General features: G+C 38.0%; 1 protein-coding gene across 3 annotated transcripts in view; it reads left to right on the forward strand.

Annotated features, from left to right (window-relative positions):
- The window catches only part of KIDINS220 (kinase D interacting substrate 220), an 80,717-nt gene that overhangs the window by 28,466 nt on the left and 37,973 nt on the right, over positions 1 to 14,278 (forward strand). For all 3 annotated transcript variants that reach the window (XM_037391399.1, XM_037391401.1, XM_037391402.1), the window contains exons 14-22: positions 237 to 416; positions 769 to 934; positions 1,862 to 2,013; positions 2,474 to 2,763; positions 8,293 to 8,433; positions 9,056 to 9,299; positions 9,467 to 9,555; positions 10,529 to 10,673; positions 12,224 to 12,386. In XM_037391399.1, the coding sequence (XP_037247296.1) occupies positions 237 to 416; positions 769 to 934; positions 1,862 to 2,013; positions 2,474 to 2,763; positions 8,293 to 8,433; positions 9,056 to 9,299; positions 9,467 to 9,555; positions 10,529 to 10,673; positions 12,224 to 12,386 (1,570 nt within the window). The remainder of the gene's footprint in view (positions 1 to 236; positions 417 to 768; positions 935 to 1,861; positions 2,014 to 2,473; positions 2,764 to 8,292; positions 8,434 to 9,055; positions 9,300 to 9,466; positions 9,556 to 10,528; positions 10,674 to 12,223; positions 12,387 to 14,278) is intronic.

The raw sequence follows: 14,278 nt of genomic DNA on the forward strand, positions 1-14,278 counted from the left end.
ACAGTGCAAGTATTATGTATGTAAATCATTTCATTGCATGGATGAGAACTTAGGGTTTGCGCTTAAGTTTGAAGAAGAATTCAAGCATCGTTGTCTTTTTTGGATCAGTAATAGGGAAAATGTATGGAGTCTAGTGAAAGGTGTTTCTTTTTCAAAGATGATCATTATTATACCTTTTTTGCTTTCTGTTCTAGAATGTTAACATGTGAAAACTGCTCTTTGTCTTTTTGTTTCAGATGAAATGAAGACTTTTGCAGGACAGCAGATCGAACCTCTTTTTCAGTTCTCCTGGCTTATTGTATTCCTCACAGTTTTGCTGTGTGGAGGTTTGGGTTTATTGCTTGCTTTCACAGTGGATGCAAAGCTTGGAATAGCCGTGTCGCTCAGCTTATTAGCAGTTCTCTACATTTTCTTTAGTAAGTCTTAATTTATATGAAGTTTTGGAAGGTTTTTATCTGTTTTGGGGATTCAATATTGTTTTGTAGACATGCATTGTGATTCAGAAAAAATATTAAATATTTTTTGTAGAAAATAGAATCCCTTTGGACCCTTTCCTTGTGTTTTGCATGTAATTTGTGAGAGGGTATTCTTAAAAACAAGAATTTAGTATATTAACTTCACTGTGTTGCTGTTGCCATTCTCATTTTTAGCCATAACTGTTAAATATTCATTAGACTCCTCTTATCTGTTCAGACTTCATGGTTCTTTCAGTTGTGAACATTGACTAAAATAGAGCCATAACATCTTTTTAAATTTTCAATATTTTAGCTGTAATTTACTTTGGTGGCCGAAGAGAAGGTGAGAGCTGGAACTGGGCCTGGGTGTTAAGTGCAAGGTTGGCAAGACATATTGGATATTTAGAGTTGCTTCTCAAACTCATGTTTGTAAACCCACCAGAATTACCAGAGCAAACCACTAAAGCTTTACCTGTCAGGTTAGTTATTTCATTTATTTACTCTGAATGGATAATTCAGGTTCACTCTATCAGTTTTCAAACTCTGTATTAATATGCATGTTTATCTTCTTATGAAAAGCTGATGAGATTCCTGTTTGAAAAACAGTAGCCCTGGAAGATCACGTAGTTAATTTTTTTCAGTGGGAGGAAGATAGCATTGTTTTCAAGAAAAACTCTTTGCCAGTCAGTGAAAGGTACTGCTTTTTAGTATTAGGAGTTTTGACTCTCTTATTAATAGAAATTTGCAACAGATAAAATAAGAATTTAATTTATAGGTTACTGTGTTATGTGTAATGCTTGTTTCACCGATTACTTCTGTTAAGGTCTTTTTTTAATTATTTTTTTTTTTTTAATTTCCCGTAGGTAGAGCATCAGACTGCTCAAGGCTTCTAGTTTACCTGAAAGCGAGGAAAATTTATGCCATGTGTTTTATCATTTTGTTTACTCCTCTTGTTTAGAGACTTGTATTTTAGCCTCATGGTGCTTTTATGTGATCTTGTTCTTCTGGTTTTTTTTTTTAATTCTCCATAAATATTTGAAAATAGCTCAGAATGCAGTTTTTAAAATGCTTGTCAGTATTGTATTTTGGCCTTATAAAGATATTTTTATTTTTTTACTGCCATCTGAGGTGCTGTTAGTGACATGATCATTTTTATCATCTTAAGAAATCAAGTTTTAGGATAGGAAGTGGGGCAAAGAAGAGGTCGGTAACAGGAGAAGTAATAAAGAAAAAATATTTAAATTCCATGCAGAATTTAAAAAAATTTAAATATTCAAGTATTTTACATTTTGTGCCACTTGAAAAAACTTGCAGTTGCAAGGATGCAGAAAGATTTTTGTTTTGGTTGCCAGAAAATATTTAAAGCTTTCTAAAGCATACAAAATACATGGTTTTTTCTCTTTCAGATTTTTATTTACAGACTACAATAGACTGTCCAGTGTAGGTGGAGAAACTTCATTGGCTGAGATGATTGCTACCCTCTCTGATGCATGTGAAAGGGAATTTGGTTTCTTAGCAACAAGGCTATTTCGAGTTTTCAAGACAGAAGATACACAAGGTTTTTGTTACCTGAATTACATTTCCGACTATTTCATTTCAATGCACTGTTATCAGGGGTTCTGTTTTTCACATTATAAGCTCTTTTTAGAAACTGTTGTAGTCGTGTAGAAATCTATACAGAAGGGAAAACTCTTTGTATTGTTCTGGAGAGAAAAAAGCCCTGATTTCTTTGCTCATCTTGATTTTATTAATTACGTAAAGGAATATCTTCTGTGAAGTATAGGTTTCAGAAGTGTCAATGGAAATGTATATTTATATGTCATCCTTTTAGATGCAGCATGGTATTTCTCCATAGCACTTCAGTCATTGTTTCTAAGTCAGATTGTGACGGGATGGTAACGCTGCAGTAACCTTTTGTGCAAGTTAGTTTTTAATGAGAAGTATGCAAGTTAATAGATTTTGTATGCACCTGTTACTACATTTTACATTAATTTTAACAGCAAATACTTGTTTCCTAGGTAAAAAGAAATGGAAGAAAACTTGCTGTCTCCCATCCTTTGTGATTTTCCTGTTTATACTGTCTTGCGTTGTTTCTGCAATTGCCCTCTTGGCGATTTTTAATGTAGAACCGGCCAACATGACAGTGAATGTTATTCTTATATCAGTTACCTGTGTTGTTGGTTTGGCCTTTATCTTGAATTGTCGCACGTGGTGGCAAGTGATGGATTCAGTTTTGAATTCTCAAAGAAAACGTCTTCACAATGCAGCCTCCAAACTTCACAAGTTGAAAAGTGAGGGGTTCATGAAGGTAATCATTTGTATGAATTGACCATTAAAAAACCTGAAACAAATCCCCAGACCTGTAGCCTTCTCTCCTGGTTTTGACTGAGATAGTTAATTTTCTTCCCAGTAGCTGTTACAGTGTTGTGGTTTGGATTTAGTATAAAAATAATGTTGATGACACAGTGATGTTTCTGGTTGTTGCCGAGTAGTGTTTATACTAAGTTAGGGAATTTTCAGCTTCTCATACTGCCATACTAGTGAGAAGGCTGAAGGGGCACAAGAAGTTGGAGGGGGCAGAGCCAGGACAGCTGATCTAAACTGCCAAAGGGATATTCCATACCATAGAGCATCACGCCCAGTATATAAACTGGGGGGAGTTGGGTGCCGGAGGGGATCGCTGCCTGGGGACTGGCTGGGCATCGGTCACGGGTGGTGAGCAGTTGTACTGTGCATCACTTGTTTGGTTTGGGTTATGGTTTTTCCCCTCGCCTTGCTACTTTTCTTTCTCTTTTTATCATCTCCTTTTTCATTACTATTATTATTACTTTTTACTTAATTTCAATGATGAAACTGTTCTTATTTCAACCCATGGATTTTATGGGGTTTACCTTTTTTTCTGATTCTCCTTCTAATCCCACTGGGGGCAGTGAGCAAGTGGCTGTGTGGTACTTATTTGCCAGCTGGGACTGAACCACAAAAGTCCGTGTTGGTGCCTAATGTGGGGCACAGAGTGTTGAGATAACAACAAATCTGACCAGAGTGTTAAAACAGACTTGTTATAAATATTCCTTTTGTTGATTTAATAGTTGCTGGTCACAGTGTTGATTTATTTGCTCTCAGAGCTGTTGCACATGTTCAGAGTTGTGTTATGATGTAATACCTTACTTTCAGTATGTGTTCCCTGGGTTTGTATTTATTGCCTCCGGGGCCTGGGCTAAGGTTCTTGTTTTGTTGTACTTTGTAATGCTGGCTTGTGATACAATAGAAGTGCTGGTCATGAAACTAATCCGGTACGTGTATTCAGCATTGCCATCACCTCTGTACTTTGGGAGTCATGTAATGGGAACTATTAATAAAACCTTGCCTGCCAGGTTGATTACAGTAGTGTTTGAGAATTTTGAAGATTGTGGATATCCTTGGGATCTTGAAACCAGCGTGGTCCTAGTGCAGAGAACCAGCATGTTGCTGAATGTGCTCCGGAACTTGTTTAAAGTAACTATTTAAGAATACCACACAGAGATCTGTCCCAAGGCTGGACAGTTAAGAGTAGCAGGGTGTGTGGGATAGTATGGGTAAGTGCCTAGGACAGTGGGCACCTCCAGTGTTTTGGAACTTCACCCCTGAACAAGTGCAGAATCCAGGAAAACCAGTGAAATACTAAGAGAAACCATGCTGTCACCCTGGCAATTGTGGAGAGACAGAAATCCCTGCAGTGTGCTGGGGCTTGACCCATGCCTGCTGGGTGCTGTTCAATGCTATTCAGTACCCTTAATGGGAAGAGAAGGTTTCTGGATCTGATGGCAAAGTGACAGACACTGCGGCTACTCCAACCTTGGTGATAAGACACTGCGGCTGAACCAGAGAACCAATCCATGACAGTATCAGTCACCCCTATACACAAGAAGAAGTGGACATGAAAGTCAGCTTGTTTAGTAAAGGAGAACGAAGCAGGACATCTCAGGAGCAAGAGGAAGAGGCAGAACAAGAAGTAATCACTTGATTCCTGTCCCTAAGTGAGCTATGGGATATGTGAAAAGATTTTTAGCTGTTTGCCAGGTGAGCACATTATCACCTGACTGCTCTGATGTGAGGTGACAGGGCTAATGGTTCAGAATTAGAGGACAGGGAAGCTGAGCAGCTGGGATCGCTTTCTAGGGAAGGGAGTATTGACAAGGTGATTGGAAAAGGGACACAAGTCCTCAGCTGCTGGAGGTGACTCCTGTGAAGCGTGAAGGAAAGGTGTCCCTTCAAGGAAGATGTTACATGTCGCCCAGGCAAGTGGACTGCAATAGAGAGAGGTATCCGGTACCTGAGGGAATTAGTCATGCTAGAGATGATTGGTTGTGACTCAAACAACATGCAGTTACCCACAGATGCAGATCCAATGCACACAACCCATGTGGTGGAAATTTATATGGAGCACACCAGCATTGTATGCCAGGTCATTGGCAGCAATGAGCTGTAGAGACGAAAGGGCACTGGTGGTGGATGAAGTGGCTTGCTGACTTCAGGTATACGAATATAATCTCTCTTCCTCCCTTCTCTCAGCTGTGGAGAAGTTGGTCCAGCCAACTTCTATCAACAAGGATAGGTCCTACTCCTCACCTGTACAGACCTGCGGCTCTGCTATTAACAGTAAACATCCTTTTGCTCGAGAGGGAGGAGGCAGAAGCTACACACCATGGGGTACACTGTGATTTTACCTGTGGGACCATGGAGAGGACATGAGGAGGTGGGATGGAAAACCCACCTCAACCCTAGAAGCACGGGTACTTGAATTTCAAGGAAAATCAATCACAAATAGAGGTACTTCCAGGAAGGTTGCTGCTGCAGTCTCCAGTGGGCAGTTTCCCAGATGGAGTGAAAGGGCTGACTTACTCCTGATCCTATGGAAAGAAATTCTAACCCATTTTTACAAGAAGTGGAGAACCCTATGACCAGGATTAGAAGGGCCCTGCCCCCAGCTGCGTGGAGGAGAGGGACAAGCAGGTTTTCTGCACTGTGTGGATCTGATGGCCTGGCACGTCAGACGCAAGGAGTATAAGGCTCTAGTAGATACTGGTGCACAGTGTGCCCTAATGCCATCAGGGTATACAGGGGGTTGAACCCGTTTGTATTTCTGGAGTGACAGGGGGATCCCAGCAGCTAACTGTGAGGCTGAAAGAAGCCTGACTGGGAATGAGTGGCACAAGCACCCCGTTGTGACTGGCCCAGAGGCTGTGTGCGTCCTTGGCATAGACTGTCTCAGGAGAGGGTATTTCAGGGACTCAACAGGGTACCACCGGTGGGCTTTTGGTGTAGCTGCCTTGGAGATGAAGGAAATGAAGCAGTTGTCTACCTTGCCCAGTCTCTGTTGTGAGGTTGCTGAAGGTCAAAGAAAAATGGGTGCCGATGGCTACCACAGTGGTGTGCCGGTGGCAATACTGCACCAACAGAGACTCCCCGATTCTCGTCCATAAGTTGATTCATCAACTGGAGAGCCAAGGAGCGATCAACAAGACTTGCTCACCCTTAACAGCCCCATATGGCCAGTGCAAAAGTCTAATGGAGATTAACAGTGGACTATTGTGGCCTGAATGAAGTCATGCACTAAGTGATGCCATACCAGACATGCTAGAACTTCAGTATGAACTGGAGTCAAAAGCAGCCAAATGGTACGTCATAGCTGATACCCCTAATGCATTTTTCTGAATCCCTTTGGCAACAGAGTGCAGGCCACAGTTTGCTTTCATTTGGAGAGGCATCCAATACAGCTGGAATTGACTGGCCCAGGGGTAGGAACACAACCCTACCATCAGCCATGGGCCGATCCAGGCTGTGCTGGAACAGGGTGAAGCTCTGGAACACCCGCAATATATTGGTGATATTAGCGTGTGGGGCAATACAGCAGAAGTTGTTTCTGAGAATGGGAAGGAAACAGTCCAAACCCTTCTGAAAGATGGTTTTGCCATAAAACAAAGTAAGGTCAAGGGACTTGCACAGGAAATCCAGGTTTTTAGGAATAAAACGGCAAGATGGATTTTGTGAGGATGGATGTGAGCAGCAAAATAACAGCTAGGTCTCCACCAACTAGTAGAAAGAAATAGGCTTCCTTAGGTGTTGATGGTTTTCGGAGAATGCATATTCCAGAGTACAGTCTCATTGTAAGCCCTCTCTATGAAGTGACCTGGAAGAATGATTTCAAATGGGGCCCTGAGCAATGACAGGGCTTTGAACAAATTAAACAGGACAGTATTTTTTCTCTTTCTGTTTTTGTTATCTCCCTTTTCAGTAGTATTACTATTAGTAGTATATTTTAATTTTTTTTCAGTTATTAAACTGTTCTTATCTCAACCAATGGGTTTTACCTTTTTTCTGATTCTCCTTCCCATCCCTCTAGGGGTGTGGGGGGTGAGCAAGGGGCTGTATGGTACTTAGTTGCCAGCTGGGATTAAACCACAAAAATCTTAAAATAGAGATTTATTTAGTTTAGTCATTTATTTAGTCATTTATTTAGTCAGGCCAAGTCTTACAACGTTAGAATGAGACTTGGTAAGTTTTTGAAGGGAACACTTCTGCTGGTGTACAAGATTACTACTTCTATTGCTGCTGGTGTACTTAGTGTGCAAGATCTGTCTGCTCAACTGGGAATGTTAAATTTGGGTTATGTTTTCAGTTTCTAATTGTGTTTTTGCTGAGAGGAAGGTACTAGGAAAACAGTTGTTCTAAATGATCAGTGTTTAGTAAAAGCTTACTTTAGATCATAAGATTAGAAAGAATAACTTAAAGTAATCTAAAGGTGAAAAACTAAGCGTAACTTTGGCTGTCTGCAAGACCTCTTTACCAAGAAAGGAGTGATAGCACTGAAAGAACATCCCAAAACAGTCCGCATCTCATGAAAAATGATAGAAAATACTATTGTTTTGCTGGGTTGTGTCTAAACTGATAAAAAATGTACCCATAAGGCTGTCATCAAATATCCTCTATGGTCTTATTTGAAAATAAATTTTAGCGTCATGATGGTTACCTCTGTAGGTTACAGCTCATACATTGTGTAACAATATGTTGTGGTGATACTTTTTGTAGCACAGAAGACATCTGTGTCTTGCTACTGTGTTTCTTGACAGTTGTTTTTTGAGGGGTATTTATCCGGCATAATTTCAGCCATTTAAGAGTTAGGTTCACCCTTTGCAATCCAGGGAGAGAAATAGGTTTTTTTATTTCGTATGAGTGATGTGATCTTAATGTGCACATTCAAGTTTAATCTAGTGGTGACTAGATCAGTTTTCAGTGTCTACCTGTTAGCTGCTGAAATTAGGGCAGGTGAATTCCACCTTTGTGTCTGTATTAAGGGTAGCTGTTAACTGTGTAACTTGATGCTGAAAAAACTTTAAAAATCTTCAGATTTCATGTCCTGAATAGGAGTGACTGAGCATTAGAACATAATTTGCTTAGCTGAAAGGCAGATAGAAAATTTTAGTGTACGTTTTATTTAAAACCTTTTTTGAGGATTAGATGAAGCTACAAATATTCTTGTTTATTCTTGAAATACTGATTTACTGTGCGTAAACATTACTTTCTTTTAAAATAACTTTGCCATGGAATTTAAATGAGGATAGTTTGTGATGTTAAAGTGGAATATGCGGTTCTGCTGTACATTTTTGTGCAAATTGGAAATCAAAATTTTGTAAGTGGCACTTTAGGACTTTCACTTTGGGTATTTATAAGTTTACTTTTGTAACCTTACTGAAGTATTTTGGGGACAAGTAGCAATCTGCAAAATGAATTATATGCATTTCTGTGAGTTTTAGATATTATAGTGATATCTTTTTCTTTCTACTTTTCATTTTTATAGGTTTTGAAATGTGAAGTGGAATTAATGGCCAAAATGGCAAAAACCATTGACAGCTTCACTCAGAACCAGACAAGACTTGTTGTAATTATTGATGGATTGGATGCTTGTGAACAGGACAAAGTTTTACAGATGCTGGATACTGTGAGTTGGATCATTTTATAAAGCTGATCTCTGGATCATCTGGATTATCTCATTCATAGATGAGCTCAGATACATACAGTAATTGTGTCTGCAGAGTCCGTGTGTTGTAGTCTTTTAATGTTTGTGTGCATTGGCATAACTGTAATATAAGAGCAATGGGTTTTAACAGTTGAAAATTAAATCCCAGTAGTACTACACGTTAATACTTTTGTAAAGTTTTGAAATAATCATATGTAAATTACTGAAAATTAATACTCTGTTGAAATAAACTTAAATGTTTGGAGAGGTTTTCATACTTACTTTTTAAGTACTTTAGATGAAAAATACTAAAATGGTAAATATGGGGGGGGTGGGCTAGAACATTACTGCATAATACCTTCTTGGTGATTACTTCCACTGTAACTACTACTGCTAACTTGTCAGGTATGGTTATTTCTAATTATGAAGTTCCTAATATTAGATATATCACACTGAAGGATGTGACATCTGTATACATCTCTTGTCCCATCAGATTTATAATTCAAACAGAATGAACATAAAATGTTGAGTTAGATGTTCAAACGATCCACAACTATTAATTATTAATTACTGTTAACGAAGTGTTCCATCTACTTTTTTACAGGTGCGAGTCTTGTTTTCAAAGGGGCCATTTATTGCTATTTTTGCGAGTGACCCACACATTATTATAAAGGCTATTAACCAGAATCTCAACAGCGTTCTACGTGATTCAAACATAAATGGACATGATTACATGCGAAACATAGTCCATTTGCCTGTTTTTCTGAATAGCCGAGGGCTTAGTAATGCAAAAAAACTGATGGTAGCTTCAACAACCAATGGAGATATTCCGTATACAGATAATGCAGGTAAGGTTATGCAGCAGGATAACACAAAAGTTACAAAACCAGTGTTCTGAAAATCTGTTTTTTGGAACAAACTACTTAAATAATTGGCAGATTTTTACTGTTATTTTAAGATCAGTCAAATGTATATGATTGGAGAAAATGCTTAGCTTTTGTTTTCTTTTCTGTAGGATTGCATGAAGAGGTTGACAGAAGAGTTTCTCAGAACAGTCTTGGGGACATGACCAAGCTTGGTAGCAAAACAGCTCTCAATAGGCGGGTGAGAAAGATTTGTAGAGTAAATGGAGATACTGATAATACCTTTTTTCTTCTCTTTTCTTTTCTTCTTTGGCATTTTTAATGATGTCCACTTGGAAGACTTATTAAACCATTCTTATGAAATTAATATAAATGATCCATGTAGGAAGAGTACAGTTATAAATCAGCAGAGTGATGCACTGTCAAAGCGGAAAAAGTTTACTTTTCCACAAATACTTAAATTCAGCTTTCTGTGAATGCCGAGATGATACAGCATGCTGGTAGTAGCTATGATCTATGTATGTATGTATATTTTGGATTTTTGTTTGTAAGCCTGCTATCACTTGATCACAGGATGTTTCAACAAGGGGCAGTAATTGAACAAATCAAGGAATTTAGAATATTATAGTACTAGAATTCTACTGCAGCATGTCCAACACACTTTCTTTCCTGCTTTCTGTTCTGTTACCCTATCTTTATGTAAGATCAGGAAGTGGTTGAATAAAAGGTATCTAGGAAGTAGTGAAAAGCAACACAGTCTGAGGATTCTGAGGTTTTTCAGCTACCGTAGAGACTTGGGGAGTTCTGTAGCAGAGGAACCTGATGTTCACTTCAATTTTAAAATGTAATTAGTAAGTGGATGGCATTTAATTTTTTTAAGAGAAAGTAGGAGATTATGATGGCTATTCTAAAATTAGTAAGCCTTTTACAGTGTATCTCGCTGTGTCACTCTATTTTGCCCTCTCAGAATTGGCATGGAACCAAAATGTGTAACTCTCACTAGTTCTTGGCTTGTATGGAAATCATGTTCAACTGTGACCAGAATTTAATTCTGATTTAGCTGTGTAAATATTTTTATGGTATTTCATGTCAACTTCACAAACACATATTCACAAAGGTTCTAACTTTATAATCAAGTAAAACTGAAGTACTTAAAATACATTAAAAGTTTTTGATACTAATCAGTATTCATTGCTTTTTTGTATCTTTATCAGGATACTTACCGAAGACGCCAGATGCAACGTACCATTACCCGCCAAATGTCTTTTGATTTGACCAAGCTGTTGGTTACAGAGGATTGGTTCAGTGATATCAGTCCTCAGACCATGAGAAGATTGCTAAATATTGTTTCAGTAACAGGTAGGTGTGGCATGTTTGTGTACAGTAAAGTGTGTTGTATTTTGATTGCTTGTAGTTACTTCTTAGTGTGTAAACTAAACAAGTCAGTCCATGTGTTGATTTTAAAAATCCTTCTGATAGACTATTTTGTGTAGAATAAAAAAAAATTAAATATTTGTTGTTTCATTGACTTCAGTTGGGAGGCAAATGATTCTAGTCTACATTTTTAGGAAATTTTATATTTGTAAATTTTTAAGTGGGATAATAAAATACATTTTTCAATTTCATAATACTCCAATATGAGCAAAGTTTGTAGTACTGCTGGTATCTTAAATGGTAAACTGCGAGGCAAAACCAGGTATGTGTCCTTTATGTTTCTGCTATGGGTATTTGGAGTCTTTTTTCTGTAAATGGTTGTCTGGGGCTGACGAAAACATTTTATGAACTATTTTCCTTCAACAAAACATAATCAAGACATTGTATCTTTGAGGTTTAAAAACTGGAAACAACTAGAAAAGGAGTTATGAAAGTCTCATAAAATCACGCTTCCTATAGCCAGTGAATGGGGAATGATTATTTAGTGTCTTTTTCTGTTACAGGCACTAAAAGGCACTGAATAACCTTACAGCTAACTGGTTCACAAATAGCAAGTTGAGTTACTTTTCACACTGTATATAGCTAAGTGCATAACTCTACAAAAGTATCATATGGATGCTGGAAGCTTACATGGATTCAGAAGCAATTAAATATCTGAAAAGTAAAATTCATCGTCTGGTTTTTGCAAACTATAGTACAGATGTGCAAGTATAACAAAATCATAAGCTGTTGCAAAACCAAAAAAAATCCTGCAATAACACTTCTAGTGTACTATTATCTGTGAGTATATATATATGATGATTTCATGAAGAGCTTCATGAGCAGAGCCTTCAGCCTGTAAGTTATACATCATCACCAATATTAATAATGTAATTCTAGAAAATTGGCTAAAACTTGAAATATATGAACTGTAGCATTAACTTTTTCTTGGTTTTAAAATTAACTTCATTTGTGATCCATACCTTGTCTTACTAACTTAAAACAGTCTTTTCTTTATAGCTTTGAAGTTTACTTCATTGGTTCTTGAAGATGGCAGTTGTATGCTTAACTTGTTTTGACCATATTTCATATGTTAATACATAGATCTTTCACAGTATTAGCGTGATTCTTATGTTTAGATTGAGAAATTAATGCTGTATGAAATTCTCTATTGTTTTTTGTTAGAGTAACTTAAGGTTCACCTGCAACAGGATGATAGTAATCAGTGTTTAACCTGAAGCTGAAGTTGACCGTTTTAGAGAGTCTCAGGTTCTGATCATGTATTTTCAAGAAATTTTATTAGGTTGTCAAACGATATTTTTAGATGTGACTTGAAGTGATTTTGAACTTACTGAGCTAAAAATACAGTAACAGGAAATTCACAGATCAGGTTAAAGGACTTGCATAGCTGTTACTTTGAGGAGGGAAAAAAACCCCACAGCCTTTCAAAAGAGAAAAATCCCCTGTGTTTCTTCCCACTTTCCCTGTTATATTAGGTCGTTTGTTGAGAGCTAATCAGATCACATTCAACTGGGATAGACTGGCTAGTTGGATCAATCTCACAGAGCAGTGGCCATACAGAACATCATGGCTCATACTGCATCTTGAAGAGACAGAAGGTGTTCCTGATCAGCTGACTTTAAAAACCATCTATGAAAGGTAGGTGCTCTTCTGTTAATGGTATACACCTTCATGATTAAAATATTAATCATTGTTAATAATTGTTAGAGTAATACAACTTTCAAACACCTACCAAGTTGTAATCTAAAATTCCCACCATCTTGCTCACCTCTGTCAACTTTTGGAAACTTCTAAATTACTTTAATTGCCATTTGGTGTATCATGGACGAATGTGTGCTTTGTATTAAAACCACAATTACACTAGAATTCTTTCACAGATAGCTATCTGTACTTCTGTTTTTTCTTGATACAATTTTCATCTTTACCTTGGCCAAGCTAGGAGTTAGGTTTTCTTCCCTAGTTAGAAATCTGAACTAAGCGCTACAAAAACTGTCCATACTGGTAAAGGTCTTTGAAGGTTTGGTGCTTAGCAAGCGTGCTTGAAACTATGGCAGTGCCTTATGCTGTGGTTAAGGAATACAAAAGTGAAGCATGACTTTTTCCATTGCTGATACAAGTTGCTGTCCAACTGAGCTGTGTAACTGAGAACAAATTGTCCCTGTGTTGTCAGCAAACATGCCTCTCCAGAACCTGGCTGCTTGTAAGAAAGGGCTTGTGGATTGTGGCAAGTGACCTAGTGACAGTAGGAGGAATGGAAGAGGAAGAATGTGACTGGGAGTTGGGCCTATAGCAAAAATGCAGAATCTGAGAATGAAAGCCAGTGAGAGGAAAGAAGGGTTTGACTTTGGTAAGAAGTAATTGAGATCAAACGAAAAGGACAGCTGAGGTAAAGAGTGAAGACAGGGATTAATTGAACGAGTTACCAGAAAATCTAGAGACTTTTCAGGGTCCAGGGAAAGAATAGAGAGGAGAACGAACTTGGACAGAAAATTTTGGGAAGGTGCCCTGCACTGGGAATCAAGGAATGGCAGATGATGAACTGGATGGGATGGACTGGAAATAGTTGAAGTGCTGAGAATGGCATATGATTGATTGGGAATGACAACTGGAGTGAGTTGTATTGGGAAAGTCAATGTAAGGTTAAGATTTGAAAACCCAGAAGGTAAAGGGGCAAGGGTCAACTGGGCATGATGAGGCTGAGGATTTAAATATACAAAGAGGGCAAGTAGTAGACTGGAGTGGCTTCAAGCTGAGGGGTTGTTCCTGAAATACCAAACTTCAAAGGTAAATGAGTGATTAGAAAACACTTTCCTCTAGAGAATGGGTCTAGTTTCTGGGTTTTGCATTTCCTATGTGAGTGTAAGATACCTGTGAAATCATAAAGTAATGGGAGCCCACCTCTCCATTGTTGGTTCACAGGGCTAGTGTCACAAATCTTTATGTGATCAGGTAGAGTAATTCAGAATCATCACGGATTCCCTCTCCTGCCATGCTTTTCAGTACCTTTGCTGTAGGTGTTTCTGACTTCCCGTTATTTAGATCTGCCATATGTCATGTTTCACAATTTTATATTTTCAGTATTTACCCAACAAACTTATTACAGCTTTTTGATTATTATCATCAACAGTAATAAATCACTTTGGAGTGATTGAAGTCCAAAGCTGTCTTCAAGACATAACAACCTTTATGTTTTCTGATAAACCTAAGGAGGTATTAGAGACCTGATTTGTTCTTGTAAATAGGTACTAGTAATTACAGTATAAACTAACATTAAATCTGTAGTAAACCAATGTGAGGAGAAGGAAAGGACAGTCACAATTAAATGTGAATGGCTTATTTGGGTTCTGGATTATTTGTTGTTAGTACAGACACTTGAGCTGTTGATATTCAGTGCCAAGTGGAGTGTGTCAGGGTTTATTAGTTCAGGTGTGGAGGAGATTAATGACTTCTGCTATGCTGTTGTACCTCTTGCTGTGCAGGTTGTTTGGGAGTAATATAGCCACTTGAGTGGAGTGCCAGTTCATAACTGA

This window comes from Falco rusticolus, chromosome 6 (assembly GCF_015220075.1).
Source record: "Falco rusticolus isolate bFalRus1 chromosome 6, bFalRus1.pri, whole genome shotgun sequence".
In the NCBI taxonomy this organism is placed as follows: Eukaryota; Metazoa; Chordata; class Aves; order Falconiformes; family Falconidae; genus Falco; species Falco rusticolus.